This window comes from Channa argus, chromosome 4, assembly GCF_033026475.1.
Source record: "Channa argus isolate prfri chromosome 4, Channa argus male v1.0, whole genome shotgun sequence".
NCBI classification, from domain to species: Eukaryota; Metazoa; Chordata; class Actinopteri; order Anabantiformes; family Channidae; genus Channa; species Channa argus.
Genome location: NC_090200.1, coordinates 8447 through 31603, shown reverse-complemented (window position 1 = coordinate 31603; position 23157 = coordinate 8447). Strand labels below are relative to the sequence as shown.

The 23157-nt window shown below is 40.2% G+C and overlaps 1 protein-coding gene across 2 annotated transcripts; it reads right to left on the bottom strand.

Moving 5' to 3' along the window:
* Positions 1-1070: 1070 nt before the first annotated feature.
* fmnl2b (formin-like 2b) lies at positions 1071-20366 on the bottom strand. 2 transcript variants are annotated; one of them, XM_067500377.1, is made up of 28 exons: positions 19753-20362; positions 17850-17933; positions 17430-17510; positions 17249-17325; positions 17093-17176; positions 15595-15738; positions 15393-15519; positions 14963-15039; positions 11312-11405; positions 11120-11194; positions 9543-9653; positions 9297-9446; positions 8928-9029; positions 8556-8776; positions 8166-8269; positions 7893-8078; positions 7448-7468; positions 6440-6564; positions 5469-5671; positions 4757-4991; positions 4604-4672; positions 4372-4452; positions 3892-4021; positions 3649-3809; positions 2667-2768; positions 2443-2538; positions 2099-2222; positions 1071-2011 (listed from the first exon to the last, which is right to left on the bottom strand). In XM_067500377.1, exons 1-28 carry the CDS (start codon positions 19870-19872, stop codon positions 1923-1925), a joined length of 3273 nt encoding a protein of 1090 aa, XP_067356478.1. In that variant the 5' UTR covers positions 19873-20362; the 3' UTR covers positions 1071-1922. The 2 variants fall into 2 exon arrangements, with proteins under 2 accessions (XP_067356478.1, XP_067356479.1); XM_067500378.1 differs by lacking the exons at positions 1071-2011; positions 2099-2222; positions 2443-2538 and adding an exon at positions 3212-3264 and having other exon boundaries at positions 19753-20366.
* Between the last annotated feature and the right edge of the window lie 2791 nt (positions 20367-23157).

Here is a 23157-nt window from a genome sequence, read left to right as displayed (position 1 = left end):
GGTTCAGGTGTGAAATGAATGAAAATGGACAGGTAGACAGGTTGGAGTGCAGTGTGTTGATGCGGGGCAGCTGAGACCCTACACAATACAGACAAACACTCTAGGACACCCAAGTGTGGTCAGGTTAGTCTATATTTGTCTAAATTTTTTTTTGTTTTTTCTTGTTTTGTCTATTACAGTAAAGGTTTATCCAGATTAGTCTGGGTTAATCCTGTTGGTCAAGGCTTGTCTCTGTCTCTTCAGGACTGTACATGTGTTTACAGGTGTATTCATTTCCTGTTTGGATCAGTCCTAAAACCTGTAGTTTTGTTCATGTGATGAACTGCTACAGGTTCATCATTTGGAACTCAGAATTCACCCGAAACTTTTCTTATATTTTACATTTTTAAAGTCTTTTTTATTCCGCTGCTGCTGTGCTGTAAGTGCCGTCTGTCTTACAGCAGCAGAGGAAGGGTGGGGTTCAGGTGAGGAAGGGTTCAGATGGGGTGGGTTGCAGGAAGAACCACAGAGAGTCAGAGTCACAGGTAAGCAGATTTGGACATTTTGTAAGTGAACACTAAAGTTTCTGACATTAACACTGTTTCCTCTTCATAACAATATAAGGATTAAAACTGCCACACTCTGTCTCCCTGATTCCAGTAAGGCTAGAAAATACAGTAGAACACAGTAGAACACAATGCAGTGAAAGGAGAAGAACCCTGTACAAGAAAAGTTGATAACACGGACCAAACAGTCCTAGAACAAGCGCGGCCAACCTGCTGACCTACAAGCAGGACACTGAGTCATTAATAACTGGGTAGGTGGTATTCTCAAACTGCCGACTCCAAACTATGAGCTTTTGATGTGATTTTCATGTGACTCAGATTTTGAGGTGTGAGCACCACCAGGCGTCCAAAACTAGGAATTGAAGCCACAGCAAAGCCTTCTGAGTTGCTGCCCCTCTAAATATATGACAACGCTACGTTCAGTTAGTTTTTGCTCTGTGTTTGATGAGGCACAGTTTGGCTTTTAACATTTAACAGGTTTCCCTCTTTAACCTCTGCAGCATTGTATCCAGGGGACAACAAAAATATTTAGTTCCTTTTTATTTAAACAACTCATTGGTTACATTGCTTTATAATTAAAAACAAATCTTTAAACCAAAACCAGGTTTTGGTGACTTTTCTTAGCAGATGGCATAGTTGATGTTGAAACTAATAAGTTTAAACTGCAGAATCATGAACTCCTTTGAAATTATATAAATGAAACAATTATCCAACCTTCATGCAATTGTTGTGCCTGTAAGGAATCACATTGAATTTCCCAGATGCTTCTTTGCTTTTATCTTTATATATTTTAATGATTTTACTGAGCTACATGTTCAAATTCTTCACAGCCAACAGTTGTTCCTTTGCCATGGTAAAAAATTCTCTCATCATCTGGACTTGGCCAGTAAGAAACCAGCTGGTGATTATGGTTTCCAGTACTGATGCATATGGTCTAGTCAACAAAAATTAGAAGAACATGCAGTTATTCCAGATGGTTAAATCCAGTCTTTCTAATCCACTTTGGGTTTGAACAAATAACATAGAACATCCATCCTTACTCATCTGATGTTTTTTGTGTTTTGTATGAACTGGTTCCACTGCACTGACACCACATCAGTCTCTTGTTTCTGTTGATCAGAACCAATGTTTGTTTTTGTAGAGCATGCTGCTTCAGGGACTTGTCAGTTAACTTAAAAAAAAATTTTTTTAAAGGAAGTTGTTAGACCGAAGCAGAGTATGAGTGGTGAGGTGGTGTCTGGACGTTGGTCTGTGACAAACTGTCCAATAAAATAAACATGATGTCATCACATCAGTCAGAAAATGTTCAAAGTGCTCATTGGTCCCTCCAATAAGAACCCTCCTTCTGCCTATAAGGTCTGTCACCCACCCCTTCACTTAATAGTGCTCCTCGGTGTGGGTGGGGTCACAGAAAAAGCGAGAGCTGCGTTTTGCTGATCGAGCCGTGAAGGGGACAGTCTTTAGAGCTACAAGTGGGATAAAGAAAAACAGACAGTCAGATGACAGACTGGGTACATGTGGTGTGATAAGTCTACCTGTTGTCACATGTTTACCTGTGATGATGTCCTCTATGGCCCCATCCTTCCCTTCATAAACATGGCGGCTGTCTTTTCCTTGTCGTCGTCTGAGCTCAGTGATCAGCTCTTGCTGCTGCCGCTTCCCCCTGTGGGATGGAGACTGGGGGTGGGGGGAGTATGAGGTGTAACCTTTAAAATCACTTAAAATTATTTATTAAATAAGTTCCTCAGTTTATCCTTACGTTATTATTATTACTTTTTAACATAAAAAAAAAATCCAGTCAGATACTGTCAACCAATCACAGTGTTTTAGCGATGATGCAAATCTCCTCAGGTGTTTACTGTCCTGCCTGTGCAGGAGGCCAAAGTTTCAGTCTCACCTTGGTCTCCTCCTCATCCTGGTGCTCCTCCTGCTCAAGTTTCTCCAACATCATCTGCTCCTGACGTCGCCTCTGTTCGTTCTCTTCCTCAGCTAGCTAAACACACATGAACACATTCAATGCACAAAATGTTTTGGCTGTTTTTTTTGTTTTTTTTTACACTTCTATAACATTTAAAGTTGTAACCTCTTTATGGTCCCTGTTGTGTTTCATTGTTGACTCACCCTATATGCTTTAATGAAGCGAACGAAGATAGGGAAGTAGACGGATGGTGGCATTGTCTTTGAGCTCTCCCCAAAAAACTTCACTGCATCTTCAAACGCATCCTGAGGGAATTCAATGAAAAGTTTCACTGTGTACTTCAGAGTTACAGAGCTATATTCTTTTTAGAAGTTTTCATGTATTGTCACTATGTTCTCATTAGAAAGTGCAGAATTAGCAGGTTCTGTATATAGTGAGACCATCTATGTGGAGCAAAGAAAAAGTCAGTGGGTTGTTATAATTAGCTGTCTATTGTCAACTGTATGCATTGTCAGTGGTTTGATCGCCTTTTTCTCTAGTCTACATGTTGAAGAGTTCTTGGACAAGTAACTGCTGAGTTGTAGCTCCCTCCGCTGTTATCACTGTGTCTTTATTACATGTAAGCTGGTTTGAGTGAAAACATCTGTTGTATCATGGAAGTATAGACCCCCATCAGTGAATTTCTGTGATACAGAAGAAAACGAAAACATGGCGATTCTGAAGTCCTGCACGATTTTTTCTTACTTACTTTGAAGATTAGTTTTGGGAGAATTTTGCCTTTCATTAGATTCTAGAGAGGAGCTGGACAGGAAACATGGACAGAGAGAGAAAGGGTATGTAACAGGCAGCAAAGGACCGCAGCTGGACGCAAACTAAGACCCCTGTGGTTTGTGGCATGCTCTGTAATCTTGTAGATACCAAGTCACTACTTTTTTTGGTTTCTAACAGGATTTTTGGAGGGTCATTCTGCATGGGTGATCAGGAATGGGAAGCCACATTTTATCATATAAACATGTTTCTCATAGTGACCAGAGCGTTTGTTATATCAGCAGCAGTGTTCTAACATTTTGCTCCACAAGGTGGGAGCAAAACCACTGGTCTGAATCTCTGTCAGTTTGGATAATAACCCAATTTATGTTTGTGTCACCTCTGTGTGTGCGTGTGTGTGTGAGTATGTGTTCTCACCTGAGCAATGCGAGCATCCTCCTGCAGTTTCTGAAGTCGTGATTCATGCCTGCTGATGAAGTCTTTGAGTGTGGCATTGTGTTGAACACTGAACTCTCTCCAGGTGAGCTCCATGCCTCGCTGCAGCTCCTTTACATCACAGAGCACATTCTCCAGACTCACTAAAGACACACATGTAATTATATACAGGTGAGTGACATATAGTCCAGTGCATGTGAAATGTTCTAATTGACTGACACTCACCTGCAGCTGCCTTGTCAACATAGTGAAGCTCATTATAAAACAGACATGCTGCAGGATACTTCTCTCTCACCACATTGGCGATGTAATGAAGCAGCGTCTGTTTCCTGTCGGTTGACTTTGTTTCCAGGAGCTAAAATTGCAGAGTCTGTAGTTTTTACTCTGATAGTTATTTTCAAGCGCATTTCTGATGATCCAGAGTTCAACCTATAGTTTAATCTGTTCTCAAATCCCACGTTCACTCAGATATTTAAGTCTTTTAACAGATTAACCAGAATACCCCTCTGTTGACCCCACCCTTGTGACCCTTGAATGAGCGGCTTCAGAAGTGATCATTCTGCATAGTGAGCAATTCTTGTTTCATAACTGATCCTCTGTTCTGACTAAAACTAAATATAAATGCTAATAGCTGATTGGCTGATGACTGCTTACATTCTGAACACATCTCAACATATTGTTTGTGTTAATGTGTGTTTGTGTTACCAGGTCTAAACTCTGTAGTTTAAATCCGTACACGGCTCCTCTCTTGCTGCTGTTCATGTAGTTTCCCAAAGCCAAGATGATCTACAGCAACAATATCATCAGGATTAGTCCTAGTTATTCAGGTGTTAATTCATACCTACTGAGCTTTGCATCGTAAATAAACATTTACAGACACTAACATGTATGTTACACAGACATGATTTTATACAGATATGTGTAAACTAAGACTGACCTCAAGAATCTTCTTCAGCTTCTGAGATGATTTTATTGAAACTGAAGCAGCGATGATGGCATGGAGTTGCTGAGAGAAAACACAGCAAGACAGGTCACATCTACCTGTCTGTCACATCTGTCACATCTGTTTGTCTCTCCCTGTCTTTCTTACCGGAGTCAACATCTGCACGTTGTCAGAGAAATTGCCCATGAAGGTCATGATGGACATGCGCTGACTGAGCCTCTCGATGCGACTGAACTGCATCATAAAGCGGTCTTCGTCACTTAAAGCCTCCTGAGGTTTCCTGTCTCTCTCATATTGCCGTAGCAGCTTCACCTCAGCTTCCGTCGGCAGGAAACGCATCAGACACTCCACAAAGTCGACCCGGACCATTCGCAGGTCAAACCTGCACAAACAGCGACCAGACTGTTCAATTAGGTTCCGACACCATCCTTCCATCGTAGATGGCCCCAGTCAACCAATCAACTTCTTGCACACACCTCTGTAATGGACTTAACTGACAGCCTGCTATCAGTCTAGTAAAGGGCTTTACACTACCAGCCCCTGTACATTGGCAGACTCTTTGTGCTGACACTTAGCCAAAACTGTCACAAACTCATTGAAATCTTGCAGTCTTTTTGGTCCATTTCCAGCTCACATTTGGTTTTTGCTGCCATAATAGAAATGAGAGACAGTAAATACTTGTACTGGTTCGGGCTCTAGAGATCCTCTTATTGGTAAATTTAAACTTATGCAAAGAAGGCCCAACAGGACTATCTGTGGCCTCTGACCAGTCTTGACAGGGTTATACTTCTGGTGTTATGTACCTGGCAATGCTGGTGGAGCTAGTTGTTACTGGTGTCACTGGTGCAGTTAAACCTACATTTGGATGGCCCGACAGATGACCTCTGGACCCTGGCCAGCCTTCCTCAGGGTGATGGCTAGGTTTTTGGCTCTGTTGGCGTCCAGCAGAGAAACTTTGGATGGAGCTTTCTGAGGAAGTTTCTGTCTGGATATAGTCAAGTCCACCGCCGGACCCTGAGCCTTTGTTTTAAAAAGCTCTTCAAACTCCTCCACGTTTAGGTCCTGAGATAAAGTAATCAGAAATAGATAGGTAGATATTTCCTCTGTGTTAAAATCACTGTTTGTTATTGGGTAAAATAAGTGGTAAATAATATGCCTATATAACACCTTTATCCAAACCACTTTACACATTAACCCTTTCACGCACACAGATGACAGCGTCTGTCATGTAAAGGGCTTGCCTTACCCACTAGGTGCACATTGGGGTTCCAATTTTGCAAAATACTTTAACATGTATCCAGGAGTGATTGGGAGTCGAACCATTTATTGGTTTGTGTAATGACTGGTCTAATAATACTTTCTATAAAATCATACTATTTGTCCTATTATGTCTGTAGAGTGAAACATGTAAACAGCTGCATCTCTTGTAGTTGTTTTTGTCTCCCTCTCGGTGTCCCTTTCTCCAGGTGTCCCTGGCCCTGGAGCTGTGTGTTTGAAGTGTGCAGCTACTGGCCATGCCAACCTGCACAATGGTTTTTTGTTGCTCTTTTCTTTTCTCTTTTCTCTTTTCACTTTCCACTTACCCCAATGGGTCAAGGCAGATGACCGGTTGACCACCCTGAGGCTGGTTCTGCTGGAGAATTCTTCCATTGAGGAGAGTTTTTTTTCCTCTCTTTTGCCTAGGACTTACTCAAAGGGATTTGTTGGGTTTCTACATATCTGTATAGTCTTGACTTTATTATGTAAAGTGCATTGAGATGACTATATTGTGAATTGGTGCTCAATTGAATTGATTTGAATCTCAACATCCCATAATAACATTCTGTTTACCTGCAGGATGGCCTCATCGTCAATGTCATTGAACACGGTACCATTGATCTGACTTGGCTTAAGAGCGACCCAGTTCAGCACGGGCATCCGGAACTTGGTCTGGATTGGCTTTTTTATCTTCACCGCTGCATGGAGATGGGTGAGTAGGTAGACAGGTGAGCAAAGTTACAAATCTACATCTGTTTGACATTAGCAATAAATCAATGGATTTGTTTAAACTGAAGGTAAAGAGACTTTTCAGTTTGTGTTGATTCTGTCTGTGCCAAGTGCATTAAATTAGTGTGTTACTCTGCTGAAAACTCAGTGGTCAATGTTGATTTTTCAATTAAAATGACTGACATGATCTTATGGTCACAGCTGCTTTAAACCTAAACATTTGATCATCTGAAGGAAGCAGGACACATGCACTAGTGCACAGTGTCATTAAGCGCTGGATAATTTTTTTTGTTAATTTTTTTTTTTATTCAGACATCTTTATTTACTTGGGAAAAGGTGCATTAAATTAGGGTGTTACTCTGCTGAAAACTCAGTGGTCAATGTTGATTTTTCAATTAAAATGACTGACATGATCTTATGTTCACAGCTGCTTTAAACCTAAACATTTCATCATCTGAAGGAAGCAGGACACATGCACTAGTGCACAGTGTCAATAAGCGCTGGATAATTTGTTCAAATTTTCTTTATTCAGACATCTTTATTTGAGTTGGTCTGAAGTGACTTCCTGTCTAGTCATGTCCATGTCTGTAATTGTGTCAGATTTCCTGCACTAAAACACCTTGTGTTTCTCTGACACGTGTTTCCCTTCAGTCTGAACAGTATAAAGACATTAACAGAAACTACAACAGATAAAGCAGACAATGATGTTGATAGAGGCTGGTGGGAAGGGTTCCTGGCAGGGGGAGGGGGTTCAGCTAATGGGGGGTGATAGAGTCAAGAGAGGAAAATGTATCAAGAAACAGGACAATGACTGGTGTAAAGATGTTTGAATATAATAAAAAGTAAACGCACAGAACAACTTGAGAGGACCCTCTGTCAGTGAAAGAGAGAGAAACAACATTAGCCAGAGTGAAAACAGTGGAAGTAAAGTTCCAGAAAAATAAACCTTGTTTAGAATCTTGCTATTGTTTGTAACTAACTTCAATCTCAGACCTGAAATGTAATATTGTTCTTTGCTCAGTGTTGATGTGATGAGTGGCCTTTAAATACATTTTCCCATCAGCCCTAGAGGTTCATGAATTCATGTACATCACTGCAAAGTTCATGCAGGGATGTACAGGTGTACTTTTAATTAGAATAATTGTTTCTTGAACTTTATTTGAATTGAATTGCTGAAAATTTAATTTTACTTTTACTTACTTATTTTACTTTTACTTTACTTTAATACTTTACTTACTTTACTTTACTTTTTAATTTCTCTGCAGCATGCAAAGACCTCAAGAAACAATGATCTTACCTGCGAGTCCGGAGTTAAAAATTACTGTAGGTGACCCCCCTGACCCTGGAAGAGGGGGGGCCACAGGGGGAGGAGGAGGGGGCATGGGGACAGAGGAGAGCTCACTGGTTCTACAAGGGGGAGGTGGGGGAGGGGGAGGTGGTGGTGGCGCAGGGGGAGGAGGTGCAGGGTAAGGGCCATTGGACACTAAAAACCAAGAAGAAAGTTTTCAGTAAGGGTACATTTAGTGCTGACAATCACAGCAGATTTCTGATTGACTATGCTGAAACTAACCTGTGCCTGGCATTGGTGGGGGTGGAGGAGGAGGGGGTGGTGCTGGCATACCAGGAGTACCACCTATCCCTGGTCCCATGCTATGATAGGCTACGGTCTCAGGGCTGAAGGAAAAGACAACCAATCATCAACAGGCGCTCAGTGGTTAGAGTTATAACCCTCTGGTCTCTGATAGTTTGCCTTTTACTTATGTTAGTTCAGTTGTAAAAATGTATAGTGAGCGTAAGCCTTATGTTTAAATGTGATTAACTTCTTTTGACCATGTGAAGGCAGTTGATCCCCCCCCCCCCCCCCCCCCCGTATCTGATAAAGTGGTCCTTTGTATTTTAAATAAATGTAACATTTACAAACTTAATTTTTTTTTGGACATATACATCTGTTACATCTCACCTGGGGGACAGATTAGGGCAAGGGGGAGGAGAGGGGGAGGCAGAGTCAGCCACACCACCATCACCCTCTCCTCTCTGGTGTTGAGGAGCACCAGATCCTCCGGCCTGCTGGGCCTCCTGAGCTTGGCGCTCCAGACGACTCTGACGCCGGATTGTTTGGTCCTTTTCCCGAACCATCCGTCGCAAGGTGTGCACCTGAGAGTTGGCGCTTGCATACACTTCCTGTACAGATGTGACATGGACAGGTAATGTGTTACTGCAAAGAGAACATGCATTAAACAGTTGTCTAAAATGTCAGACTGTTCCTTTAACAATATGCTCTGGCTCCATTGTGACTAAATGTTTGTGTTGTTTCTATGGTAACAACACTGACCCGGACGTGGTCCAGCTCCTTGTTGGTTTGCATTAGCTGTTTCTCTAGTTCCACAATCTTCAGCATTGCTTCATTCTCCACATCCAACATACGTTCCGACATCTGAGAGAGAAAGGTACAGGTGAGTACCACACCTGAATGTGACTATACTTGTCTGTTTCGCCACCTGTCTGTCTTACAGTTGTCTTGCAACCTCTCAGCTTTGTGTTCCTCCTTCCACCTGTTTGTTTCAGCGCATTCATACTCTCCTGCAGCTCTTTCACCCATTCCAGAAGAGTAGTTTTAGTCTCAGCATCTGTCTGTCTCTAGCTCAACCCATGTCTTACCTGCCTATTTCTCCAATTGTCTCTCTCTACTTGTCTGCCTCACCACACTCAGGCTCTCCTCCAGCTCCTCCACTCGTTCCAGAGCAGCAGTTTTTGTCTCGGCATCCTCAAGCAGTGTCCCGACATCAAATACGTTGTCAAGATATGCCTGGATCTGAACCTGCAACCTGTCACTCTCTGTGTGCTTCAGTCTCTGAGGAGAGATGGGAGAAGATGAGGGAGACAGGTAAGCATTGATAATTATGTTTGTGTTGTGATTGTCTGAGACCTGATCATGTAATTGAGATACCTCAAGGTGTTCGTCCAAGTTGAGTTTAGTAAAATCGTACTGCAGGTGGACTCTGAAGTTCATGTCCTCGACCGAATGAACCACGATGTTAATGAACTGCATACAGGCCACCTGACAACAATCACCATGGCACAACACATTTATTTGGCAGCTAGGTATGAGTTTGTTGGTGTTATGTTTAATTAAATTATATGATATTAAATAAATGTAGTGTTTCCCAGAGAATTTGAACAAAAATTTTATTTATTGATTTATTGACATGATTTGAACATAATTCTGAAGAGAGAAATGGTCTCACTCTGTTTTGAGAATGGGCCTACACAGTAGTGGTTACCCCATATGGATTTTTCAATGCCGAACTTCAAATAAGAGACAAAAGTGCTTAACTTTTATTGCCATTCAATGAATATTAAAAATTTCTGAATTATTTCAAGTTATTTGAAATATACATTTAGCACTGGGCTGAATTCTGAACCAGATTAGAATTATTTCTATTTTAAAACTATTAATTCAAGAGCACCAACAAGAGTATTTGTTGCTTAATGCTTAATGTCCAGGGTTGTGGGGGGCTGGCGCCTATCCCAACTGTCATAGGGTGAGAGCCAGGGTCCATGCTGGACAGGTCTCCACTCTGTCTCAGGGCCAACAGAGACAAACACAGACAGACAACCACTCACACTCACATTCAGACCTACGGACAACTTAGAGTCACCAATTAACCTAACATGGATGTCTTTGGACTGTGGTAGGAAACCTGAGTTGGGTACACAGATGAAACTAATCCACTCTGATATATCCTTACTTCATGAAGGTTACATTATTCGGTTCTTGTTGAAATGTGCTGATTCACCCCTGTGGTCATTTTGGAGGCTGTAGTGTTTGAAGCTGTTGAGTGGAGTTTTGTCTTGCTAACATTAGTTTCTGTCATTTATTTTAACACATCTGTATCAATGACGTAATATGCCAAGTACAGAAACACCTCACTGTATGACGTAGTTCAACAGCTGCATCTTCTACATTTATTACACAGTGGCTGAATTAACTCCTATAGTTGTTTCAAACAAAACTGAACATTATGCCTTAATGAAGTGAAGATTTTTTTGTAGGACTGTTTAATAAAATAAAATCAAAACACTTAAATAATAGTCCTGACAATAAACACTAGACGCATTTTAAAAACAATGATTAATGTAAAAAAAAAATCTGCATTCAGAGCGAAAGTTGAACAGAACCCTTCAATCTATGATCAGCCAACACGCTTGCCGTGATTAACACAATGGTGGATGAGAGATTGTGGGCATAGCTGATATTATTGTTTTCCTGAGTATTTTGCTTGGAAACCCGTGCCCAGATAAACTATTTTTATTGGGTTCTTACTTGCTTTTTTGTGCTGTTGCACATATAGTAACAATTAATGTGTGGGTGTTTCACCCATGTATCATGGTAAGTGTGGGAAACACTTCAATTATTTGTTTAGCCCAATTTCTAATTCATTCCTTTTCCTCATTGTTTTTTTTTATTACTGTTACATCACTGAAATAAATGCAATTAAATGTGTTACAAAATATTGTTTGTACCAAGAAATCAATGTTGTCATCTTCGTTCTTAAAATGTTCCATCAATTTCTCAAAACGCATGGACTCTGAGCACACCTGCAACAGTCAGAAAACCAGTCAGTAAATCAGGCTGTAAATTCACTAGTAGTAAATTAATAGATCAATCAATGAATCAGTAAAAAAATCAGAACAGTCAGTGTTGTGTAACTTTACAGTTTTAAAGTTGTCAAAGGCTGACAGTATGATCTCGTGTCCACCTCGGACCAAACACACGGCTGCCAACAGCTCCAGCACCAGAGCCTTCGTCCTGATGATGACCGAGGGAGTTAAGATAAGGGTGGGGTCAGAGGGCAATAGAAGGGAAAACAGAGACATTTTACAAAAAGCTCTTGTGTCTTGTTATTGGACATTATTAATTTAGACTTTTCAGAAGGTGTTTTTGTATTCGTCCACAACTGAAAAAGCTACACTGAGACATTGCCCTCTGGATTCACCACCTACAGCAAAAGGGATCTGTTACTGCAGTTGCAAGAAAAAGTAATGGCAATTTGCAATTTTCTGAATTTTCTTCACAAATTGGTCATGAAATGTGATCTGATGCTCACCAAGTCAGAAATATCTACAAACACAATATTTCTAAGCCTGTAAAACACAGTCATGATCTTACATGTCTATATTGAACACTTTTTTACTGGAAAAAGTAATTGCAACATTAGATTTCTTAACTAAATATCAGCTGAAGTCAGATGTTAAGAAGCCTGCAGTCCAGTCAATAAAATGAGAATGGTGGTTTAGAGATACGTACCCTATATTATAACAGCACTCAGTATCAGTGTGTTGTTGACAAGCAGCATCAGCTGCCTTGAAAGAAAAATGAAAATCTCTGAAGACCTACAATCAGTAGTTGTTGATTTGCATGTTGCATGTTGATGGAAATGGTTACAGAGAAATCTTAAAAATTGTAGATGTTCACCAGTCTACAGGCAAGGAATTAGCACTGTTCCAACTCTCCACTGAAGTGACTGCCCAGATAAAATCACTCCAAAGTCTCAACGCAGAATGCTAACTGAGGTAAACAATAATCCCATAGTAATAACATCTTAAGACATGAAAGATTTACTGGAGAGACTTAACATCAGTCAACCATACAGTATGTGAAACGGTAAACAGGCATGGTATCCATGACATGACACAATGAAGAGAGCCATTTCTCTCAAAAACAATGTGGCACCATACCTGGAATTTGCCAAAGACTACCTTGACACTGTAATATGGTGGAGGGAGCATCATGATTTTGGGTGGCTCTGCTGCCTCTGGATCTGGAGCACTTGTCATGGTGAAAAAAATGAATTTCCAAGTTTATCGAATTCTCCTACATGATAATGTCAGGTTGGCTGTCAACAGGCTGAAATTCAAAAGATGCTGGATGATGTAGCAGGATAATGACTTAACATCAAAGTAAATTTACTACAGAATGGCTTCAGAAACACAAAATCAAACCTTCTGAGTGGATCAGTCAGACCCAGACCTCAATGTAATAGAACTGCTGTGGAATGAGCTCAGAAGAACTATTCACACCAGACGTTCTAAGAATCTAAATGAGTTGAAGCAGTTCTGTAAAGAAGAATGTAGAATAATTTCCCCTGAACATTGTGCAGGTCTAATTCACAGCTACAGGATGTGCTTGGTTGAAATTATTATTGATAAAAGTCATTCAACCAGTTATTTAAACACTGCTACCATTTTTACTTTTTCTACCATAACTTTGCATCGTATGTGGGTGTGTATTTTAAAGACATGAAAGATCATGACTTTTAGTGTTTTATTGGCTTAGAAATATTGTTTGTTGATCTTTGTGATGGTCAGGATCGTTCTAAAGACATGGAACATACTCTCTAGTTGGGGAAAAATATGGATTTTGTTCTGGAGGTGATAAGGGAACCAACTTGATATATTTGGACTGTTGTCCATGCTCAGCACTGGGTCTGGAAACAAACTATTCAATAATGGTTGGACTCTTCTGTTGTGGACTTAGGGGATGAGAAGCTCACCTCTGAGTCCTGAAAGTTTCTAAGAGGAAGGCTCCAACTATTGTATGTTCTTGTTGGAATACAGGTTGTAAATTATCTATAGGCTAAATGCTTGATATGTGTGGCATCAGCTGCAATCTATTACTATGTTTAGCTGCTTATGACTCTAAAAGAGAAATATTTGAAATAAAATATTTCTGGGCAGTGTAGTCTGCCCTCTTAGAGAAATTGTTCAAGGTTTTGAAAAAGACACCACATGGACATTCCATAGTTCTTTTGCGAGACTTCAACATCAACATAGGTATTAATGGAGAAACCTGGATGAGATTATTTGAAGGAATGGACTGATCTGAATCCGACGGATGCTTTTTTATTGGACATTTATTTATTGGATTCTTTAGCTCTTCAGGGATTGGCCATAACAAACACCATACTTGATAATAGGGTGGTTTGTAAGTTTACCAGAAAACCTGAGGAATCAGACCAATTATTTACTTTGTGGTTGTATCATCAGATATGACATCGTATGGGAAATGGTCTGCACTTACATAGCACTTTTTTACCTATTGGCATTTTACACTTGCTTCTCGTTCAACCATTCGCACTCCCAATCACACACACACTCACACACGGATGGGGGAGCTGCTTTGCAGCTGGCCAATGCTCACCGGGTGCAAGTAAGCTGGGGATCCTTGTCTTGCTCAAGGACACTTCGACATGTGACCGGAGGAGCCGGGGATTGAACCAACAACTGTGGGATTGGTAGATGACCTCTCTACCTCCTGCACCACAGTTGCCCCAACTGACTTGGACACTCAGGTTAAAGGATGACATCAACAGTTTTTAACTTGCTTTCTATGGCTTTAGTTTAGTGTGTTAATGTACATTAAGGCTTCAAAACTTCCCTCTGACTTCCCAATATTAAAATACTTCTCTGCTTCTAGCTGAAAATCTCAGATGACATCACCTGGAGAAATTTGTCATCATTAGTAGGTTAGATGATGTCATGTGGAGGAACACTGGAAAAGCAGGATTAACATGATTACAACCTCCATAGTAAAAGCAACAAGATATAACATGATCTGAACTGAAGGTTCCTTTCAAGTAATGTCATCTGGAGACATTTTTCCACTAGAGGAAGAGATATATGTTAATATAGGGAAGACAGAGGGAAGTTGAATAGAATTTATGTAATGTTACGACCCAAAGTAGAACCACAAGAAGCAAGTCCTTTTTGAGATGAGCTAGGCTGTTAACCGATTGTCACCTGGTGGTGAGTTGGATCAGATGGCGGGGGAGAGTGCAGGACAGACCTGCTTGCCCTAAACATTTACTGTAGGTGAATTGGGAACACAAGGCTGAAGCCCCTGTTTCTGGGATGTAGAACTCCCATTTTTTGAAGACATTATGAATCCTGAGGGAGGCTCTGGTCCATGAAAGCTGTATAGACCATGTTTAAATCTGTTATAGAGGCTCATCAGAGGTTTGGTCAAAAGGCTCCATGCATTTCGGGCATGATTGGCCGATATGATTTATTTTTATAACCCCAAATTACAAATTTGACTCTCTGGGCTCTACGGCTCTACGGTCACTGTTGTGATGGTGGTGTCACAACAGTGACTTCGAGCTATCGTCACAACAGTGACAACACCTGTCCTACCCCTGTTTATAATAGTATATATGCTACTATTGCTCAGGTCGCAACACATGAAATCTGTCACGCATCTGTCTCTTCTGAAGCGGTGGATCAGTAACAGCATTAAGTGGGTGTAGTTTGTGTTTGTAATAGCAGAGATAGCATTAGTAATAGTAGTGTTATTTATGATTTACTGACCTGGGGTTCCTGTTGTTTAGGCTCAGAGCTATTTCGTTAACAGCATGAGGATGAGACATCACCATGTTAAAGCCGTACTGAGAAGGATGAGAACACAGATAAAGATCAATGCAGACTGAAGTTTATAAACAAAAATTCAGGTTTCGGGTCATTTATTTCATTATTTTATAACACAAATTAGTTATGATAAACAACACATTTTATTTAAGGAATTAATAGAATTTCAGGTTTTAATTTTATTTACCATAACTTATCGAGGAAATGACTAAACATGTTGACGTCCTTTATCTTAAGAGTATAAAAAGGAATAGAATTGTGGCTTGTTACTTATTCCTCAGTGACCAAACATCTGATCAAATAACCATAAAATAAAATAAAACCCCTGGCAGTTAATTAGTGCTCTATACAAATAAAAACGTGAAAATGTCACCTGGTAATTCATGATGGCTCGAAGACACATGACACAAACATGGACGTCATCTTTCTTACAGACAAGTCTTGAGTTCTTCAATGTTCGGCGACTCGGCAAAGTATTGGAGCGAGTCACCAGAGTTGAGCTACAAGAAAACCAAATCTTGTAAGAGATGAGAGAAACTGCTGAATTAGCCTGGCTTACTTGTATTTTTTGTCACCTGATTGAGTGTCGAGTGGCACGGGATGCAGACGAGGATGGGGAGGGGAGGCTGCAGTCGCCGTGGAGATCCTCTATGGATCGGCTCCAGGGGGAGTCGATGGATGAAACGTCGGCCCCAGGCTCTGACTGCTCTCCATCAAACCTGATTATACGTCATACAGGATGACAGAGATCCACAATACGTTAATAGCAGACAGACAAAACAGAAAGTTTTTTTTTTTTACCATCATTGTAAATTTATCTCCAAGATGTCAAAGGATTAAAGGACTGCCAAAATAATGCATTCATTCTGTTTAATTAATTACTAAAGAAAAATTTAATTTCAAAAAGTTACTGATTAATCATGTTCTATGGTGACTTTTGACCTCAATATAGTTTAATGAGTTCCATAGTGATTTCTCACCTGTCCTTACTGTGATTAGTCTGGTGTAACATGTGCAACAACAGTGGAGTGAATGGCTGAATGAAGAGAACATATCACAGTGATGCCACAGTGATGTTTTTGGCTAATCTTGTGACAGAGAAGAACAACACATGTATCCATGTTAACTGTGTACAACAAACTTGGTGTCAGCTGTTGTCCCAGCATACAATGGTATTAATATAATATAATTGTAGATTTAAATATAACACATAAAATACATTAATAGAAAACGACCAAATCAAATAAATCTGAATAAAATTGCCTATACACCTTTAAAACTTTATAGCTTCGACTTACAGTGAAACATTTCGCTCACCTAATCAATTACTTATACTAATATACCAAACATATATTGTTTATTGTCATTGAACCTAAAAAAATCCTATTTAAATGGCTATGTCAAATAATTACTAAATATTTATCTGCCAAAATTATTTGAATTAAAATATTTTTAATAGTTCAACCCTAATATTTGATGTTTGCAATTAATTTAGATTAATCACGGAACATGCAAAAAGAGATAGAAGTACCTTATCCAATGGTACAGCACTGTAACTTAACTTGAACCACTGTATATTTGCATAGGTTCTGACTATCTAAGGATGATGACATTTAAAAATAAACTCTGCACCTGTGTCAAAAGTTTAAACTGATTCAATGTCAACTTTATGCAAAGCCAACAAAATCCCTAATTAATAGATATAAGTCAGGTTAAAATATTAAATTAATATTATATTTTTTTTCTGTCTTTTCCTCTTGTCGTGTAGGTTTATAGTCACCACAGTGGATCACTTGTTCCGCATGTTGATTTGGCACATTTTTTACGACTGATGCCCTTCTTGACAGGACCCTCCTCAGTTTGTACCGGGTTTGGGACCGGCACTGAGCAGCTGGGGATGGGGATGGACTATTGGGGCATCAGTGTCTTGCATATAGTCGTGAAGAGCAGGCCGTGAACCTTTGACCCTATGGTTGGTGGACGGCCACTCTAACAACTGAGAAACTGCCGCCCTTTTATTAAAAAAAAAAATTACATCTAAATACTTAAATGTACTAAATATTTGTGACTCACGTGACAGCGTACTGAGCAAAGGAAAGGTACTCAACAAGGACATCAAGGCCTCTGTTCTCCTCATTCAGGAACTCTCTGACCCACCTACAGAGAGAAAAACAAACGGTCAGAGATGGAGACTGATGGTCAGGGAAACAGGCTGCTGAACAGATGTACCCGATGTGGTTGGTGCGAAGGGAAATCTCAAGCTCTCTGAGTGTCTGAGTCGATTCCTGAACTCTTCTCCTGAATTTCTGAGAGAGAGAGAGACCCAGTGAAATACAGGTATAAGGCACACAGACAAATAAAGAAACTGAAAAGAAGGGAACCCATCTGCATATTTCATTTCCCAATGTACCTTGCGTGTGACAGCCGGGTCCAAGAAGCCTCTGAGTTTCTGGATGTAGGTGTGAGGAGGGTTCTTTACCTGAAAACGCTCCTGCATCAAACACAAGATAATTAAACTCTGCCCCGCCCAGAAACAGAATCTGTTCCCAAATGGACTTTGTAACATGCCAGAGAAACTGCTAGTTAAGAACCAGAAACAAAAAAGAGCTAGTGTCTGGGGGCCACAGGGCAGTTTACAGACTGGAATGCCCTGGTAGCTGAATGATTACAATGTTTGTCGCTCAACCTCCTGTTGCAAAGTGTAAGGATAACCCCCCTTCTCACTTATATTTTTAGAATTTCTACATTTGTTGTCAAATACCCAATGGCAAGATTTTTTTTTCTTAAACAGAGTATCCCATTACTCATTATCTTTATTGACCTCACCCACCTGGTCACAGATCAGCTCCCACTTCTTGTCATTGTCATAGGACCGCAGTAGACGTACCTTGTCTGGAGGAAGGTTCATTGAATTCTGAAACAAAGAAATTTTTATTTCAAAGCCAATAGTTAGTCTTCTATTTTCCTCAACAGTATTTTAATTTTGTCAGTATATCCCGTTTCCCAAAACAACCCTAGAACTTAGACCCCCTAATTCTTTTATAGTGTCATTAAACAGAAAGAATGACTCCTCCCCTACTGTACTAACCAAAAGTACACAAACACTGCAAACCTCCCATTTTCCAGATTGTTGGTTTGATGAACCATACCCCGCCCCCTTCCAGCCTGAGGATCCTGTCCAAGAAAAATCTCCCCCTTCACACAAGTGAAGTCTTGGGATCAACACAGGCAACCACGAGCCAAAAGAAATGACATCACGGACAATTAGCGCCCAAAACCCCCTTATGATTTATGTAAAAGCAACTTCAGATTTAAAAGATCATGTTCCTTAAATTTTTAAATCTGTTTAAATCTTTCTCCAAACATTTTTTCCTCTAACAGTTATAAAATATTTCCAGTGTCCCTTTCCGCAGCTGCGATCCATTTCATCAGAATATGTTAAGGAACCATAATGATTGTTCTGTGTTTGTGGAGCTGGATATTTTCAGTAATTTTAGACAGTCCATCAAACTGCAGCTCGGATCATCACTTGTATATTGACTGGTTACAATACAAAACTGTGTGGTAGTTAAACATCCAGGAATCCATTAAAATTAGCAGTAGTAGAGGAAAGAGCAGAACATGTAGAACTGGATCCAAAATTATCTTTGCTGATAATGCTGATGATAGGGAAAGGAGGCAGTAGGTCAGTCAGGTCTGTCTGTGCTGATTTACATGCATTTATTCTCACTGAGCACTAAGTAGGCACAATTGTCCATCTCATTTCTTATATAGATATATAATCAGTCATTTATATGCAGGGAGTGCAGGCTAAAATGTCAGGTTCAGATCTGGAGTTTCAGGTTCAAGTTTAAAAAAAATGTCTTTGACGGGGTAACTAAAAGACAACCACTCAATGAGAACATCTGGCTCATGAGAGGTCAGAAGGGGGATCACTCAGACTCTTTCATGCTCATTCAAACCAAGTGAAAGTCTGTGCTGAAAATACAAATATGAATGATAATATTAAACCTGCAGGCTGATCAGATGCAGCAGAGGACCAGCTTGGGTTCCATAAAGCAAAAAACTGTAATCTGAGTCTACATTGGGCACACACAACAAAACAATGAATCTGGATCGTCACAGAGCCCCAAATACATTGGTCAGCATATGTCATTATTAGGAACAATCCATAAACCCAGCACAGAATGTGTTTACCAGTCCCATTTTTGGCCCATAACCACACCTGGATTCATCACAATGTAGTGATGTGTAGCATGAGGCTTTAGAAATTAAAAGACTGAATAACATTGACAGGAAGCAAAATCTGTGTTTAGAAAACCCTGTAGGAAGACTAATACAGATACAGTCCTTATGTTGTGGTGTTCCTGCTTAGGTGCTCAGTCTGTATGTTCAACTTTGTAAGCAAAAACTCCTTCTGGTCTCAGGAGACTGTTTTCCAAAGTGAATCTAAGACCTTCAGCTGATGAACCATAGACCAGAAGGATTTGTAAGTCCCCTGCTGGATTCCGCATTATCCTCACATAGACCGGAACATAGACTGTGATTCTGATCTGGATTGTCTTTAACTTGATCTGAGAACTGTGGTCACCGAGTCCAACAAAGCCTGTAGTCCATATAAGTCCTGTAGGCCACTGCACACCTGTATGTGTGTGTGTCTTGTGTATATTTTGTTTGTATGCTGTGTTGTGTCGCGGACTCAGCAATGTTTATGTATATTGTGTGTGTCTCACCAGTGCAATAGAGAACCGCTCCTCCAGTTCTGCTGGGTCTGGCATTGGGAGTCGAACGGGGGCGGCTCTGGACCGGATCACGGCCAGCTGGCTCTCCATGCTTTCAGCGTTCCCCATCATGCACACATCAAACACACTTAAGACACGGAACACACCCACCTACACCAACACAGACACAGTCGGCAGTATGAACATGTGGTCGGCTATGACGCTGGAACACAGACGCTGATCTAGGCCTGTCTTTCTTTCTCTTCGTCTCTCTCTTGTCTGCCTGTCTCAGTTCTGCTGTCTCACAGACCACCTGTCTCCCCCGTTTCCCCCTCCTCAAATGTTGCAGATCGCGTCCGTTCCCTCTCTCTCTCTTTGTCTTTCGTCTGCAGTGATGCTGATGCTGAGGATGCTGCTAATCTAGATCCAGATGAATCCGTGGTCTCTGTTGCTGTGTCGTGTGTTTGTGTGTAAGCGCATGTGTCACATCAGCCGGTTAATCCTTCCCCCTCCTCCCCCACACCAAGAAAGAAAGAGTTGTCCTCCCCCCTCTTTGTCCCTCTCTCTCCCAGCGTCCGTCTTTGTTTACCTCACTCAACCCTCACTCTCTCTCTCTCTCTCTCTCTCTCTCTCAGACAATGAACCTTCTGCTGCCACAGGCTCCGCCCCCATACATACACAGGCAGTCTGTCTATCTCTGTGAGGTCTTGCACTCACACAGTGCATCTCCTACCTCCTCAGTTTAATTTGAGCCCTTCTCCGAATAAATGTGTAGCTGTACTCACACTCTGAACCAGACCCGGTTGTATCTGAAACCCTGAAATTGGGGTGGTGGTGGTGGGGCTGGGTACAGTGTCACACTTGATGAGCAACTGTTTCAAACATCACTCTGAACAATTGTAACATGAATGACAATGATACATACATGTGTAAATGTTCATACATGTACTTTAATTAAACTTAATGTTTAACTTAAATTGTAAATTCAAAACCATAGAATGTAATACTATTAAATATATTTGTATCATTTAAAATAGTTACATCATCATATTACAGATAAAGGACATTTATCTGTAATATATTAGATAGATAAAAGGTAACAACCAGCTGCAGCTATATTGTTTGCATTATCCCAGTTATGCTTAGTTTAGTTCATTAAAATATGTTAATTAGAAGAAATGTCTCATTTAAAACAGATTTCTAGACCTCGGTTTTAACAAATGTTCATCTGCAGAACCTTATAATAATTTTTTTATGTCAGTGTCACTGACTAATTCATTGTCACCATTAACTGAGTTTAGTGTAATGAAACAATCTGCTTTTAAAAATGATTTGTTATTGAGAATCCAGCCCCGTTCCTATAATATCATTTCCTCTTAAACCTTCACCGGGAATCCCAAGATTGACTTGATTGAATTGACCAAACACCTATACAGAAGAAGAGCAAATGTATTGTATGCAGTCCAGTGCAGCGCAGAGTGTTCAGAGCTCTACTTTGGAGAAACCAAGCAACCTCTACACAATAGGATGGCCCAGCACAAGATAATTAACACTTTAGGACCAGATTCAGCGGTGAAAGACAAAGGACCCTAGTTTGACGTTAACAATGTCCACATTTTGGAAAGAAAGGACAGATGGCATGAGAGAGATTCAATCTTTGGGTAACCAAACCTGGATGACCGAGAATCTGAATGAAAAATGAAAGTATTCTAGCTATTCATGGGACAGAATCCTTCCTCTTTTGACGTGGGGCTGTTGAATAAACTATGAATCTTAGTACCAGCATTGTTAAGGATAGGATGCCAAGTGGAGTGGCAGTTTTATAAAAAGTAAATACCATCACTTGAATAATGTAATTAGATTAGGTGTTTGATTAGGTTATTGCGCTATTGGTATCTAGATTAACTGTAATGATAAAACGTGCATCATCTTCAACGTATATACACAATTGTTTTTAAATTAAGGATAACTACCTTTGTAGATATGCATTTATCACATTTTATGCAGGATAATTCATCTACCTGTGTCTAAATTGTATGGTTAGGGGCAGCTATAGCTCAGTTGGTAAGGCGGTTGTCTACGGAACACAGTGTCAGAGGTTGAATCAAGGTTCAGTCCCCAGCGCCAGCTACATGTCAAAGTGTTACTGTGACACTGAAACCCAAGTTGCTCCCAGTGGGTCAGGTGGGCACCGTGCATGGCAGCCACTGCCACTGGTGTGAATGGGAATTAACATTGTACATTGCATTGGATACAAGCACAATATAAGTGGCCATTTATTATTTTTATTTTACTTGGTTTGTGGTGGTCTTATTTTGGCCTTGACTAAATATATCTGTATGCTGGTGTTTTGATAGAAGTCTGCAAAAAGCCTGTGACCCGGTAGCAGGTCAGTTACTTCAATCAGGTTTTGATAATAGTACTTGAGTGCTCTGATTAATTTCACAAAGAATGATGAGTATTTAGTGAGAAAAGGTAGTAATTTGTAATTTGTGTAACCTAGATTTGAGATTTAGGAAGATTTTCAATGATATTCTGAGGAAGGAACTTGTATATCCTCTTTTCCTTAAAGCAGAGAACAATGTTTTTGTGGCTTGAGTAAAATCCTCATTCCGTGTATAAATTTAAATTTAATTAGGATATGACCAATCAGGCAGAATTGTGTTTTGGATGGACATCACAGTAGTGATGTAAAGTAAGTCTTGCTGTTGTAGTGGGAGACAATTGGTTTGGTTTCACTTAGCAGGTTCTTTATGGACTGTAGGTAGCATATAAAACAGGCTAACCCTTGGCTCTGAGTCACCTAATGTGTAGGTTTTCTGTTCGACATTAATACATTTTTTCTCATCCTATGACTGAACTATTTTCTTCACCACAGCAATTGTGTCAGGGTATATGGTACCTAGAACTGAATAATAGTTTTTATCATGGAGTTGTCTCTAGCACTCCCATGAGTTATGGATTGAAAACTGCTGGTATCTTGTTCTATCAGTGTGATTATTTCAGTGAGCAGTATGTCATTAGGAAGAGTCCATTCTGATTTTAGAGTAAAAGGAGGCAGTTGAAATGATTGTCATAAACAACCTACAATGATACAACTTAGGAGTATTCCTTCCTTCCTACATATAATACAACTTATAATAGAGTAATTTTAATTAGTATGTTATATTATACATTAACTCTTATAAAGTAATCTCTAACCACTACATGAATATTTTCTCCCCTCCTGTGCAAGCAAGATTATGTTGATGATTAATTTGAGCACAGCCATCACTGTGGTGCAGGGCAGTTTGTCCCGTTCTGCTTTGAATTTGTCCACAGGAAGCTGTGGTATGTATCTGTTCTTTGTGAGTATTAGGTATAGGGGAAATAACCACAATCGTCAAAGTGAAAATCAAATAAATCAACTAATAAAGT

Coding starts and splice junctions, on each gene's coding strand:
- fmnl2b (XM_067500377.1), bottom strand. CDS start 19,872: ATGATGGGGAACGCTGAAAGCATGGAGAGCCAGCTGGCCGTGATCCGG. Junction 11,406..14,962: donor CTAAACAACAGGAACCCCAG/GTCAGTAAATCA, acceptor GGTCATCATCAG/GACGAAGGCTCTGGTGCTGG. Junction 9,447..9,542: donor ACTTGGACGAACACCTTGAG/GTATCTCAATTA, acceptor ATCTCTCCTCAG/AGACTGAAGCACACAGAGAG.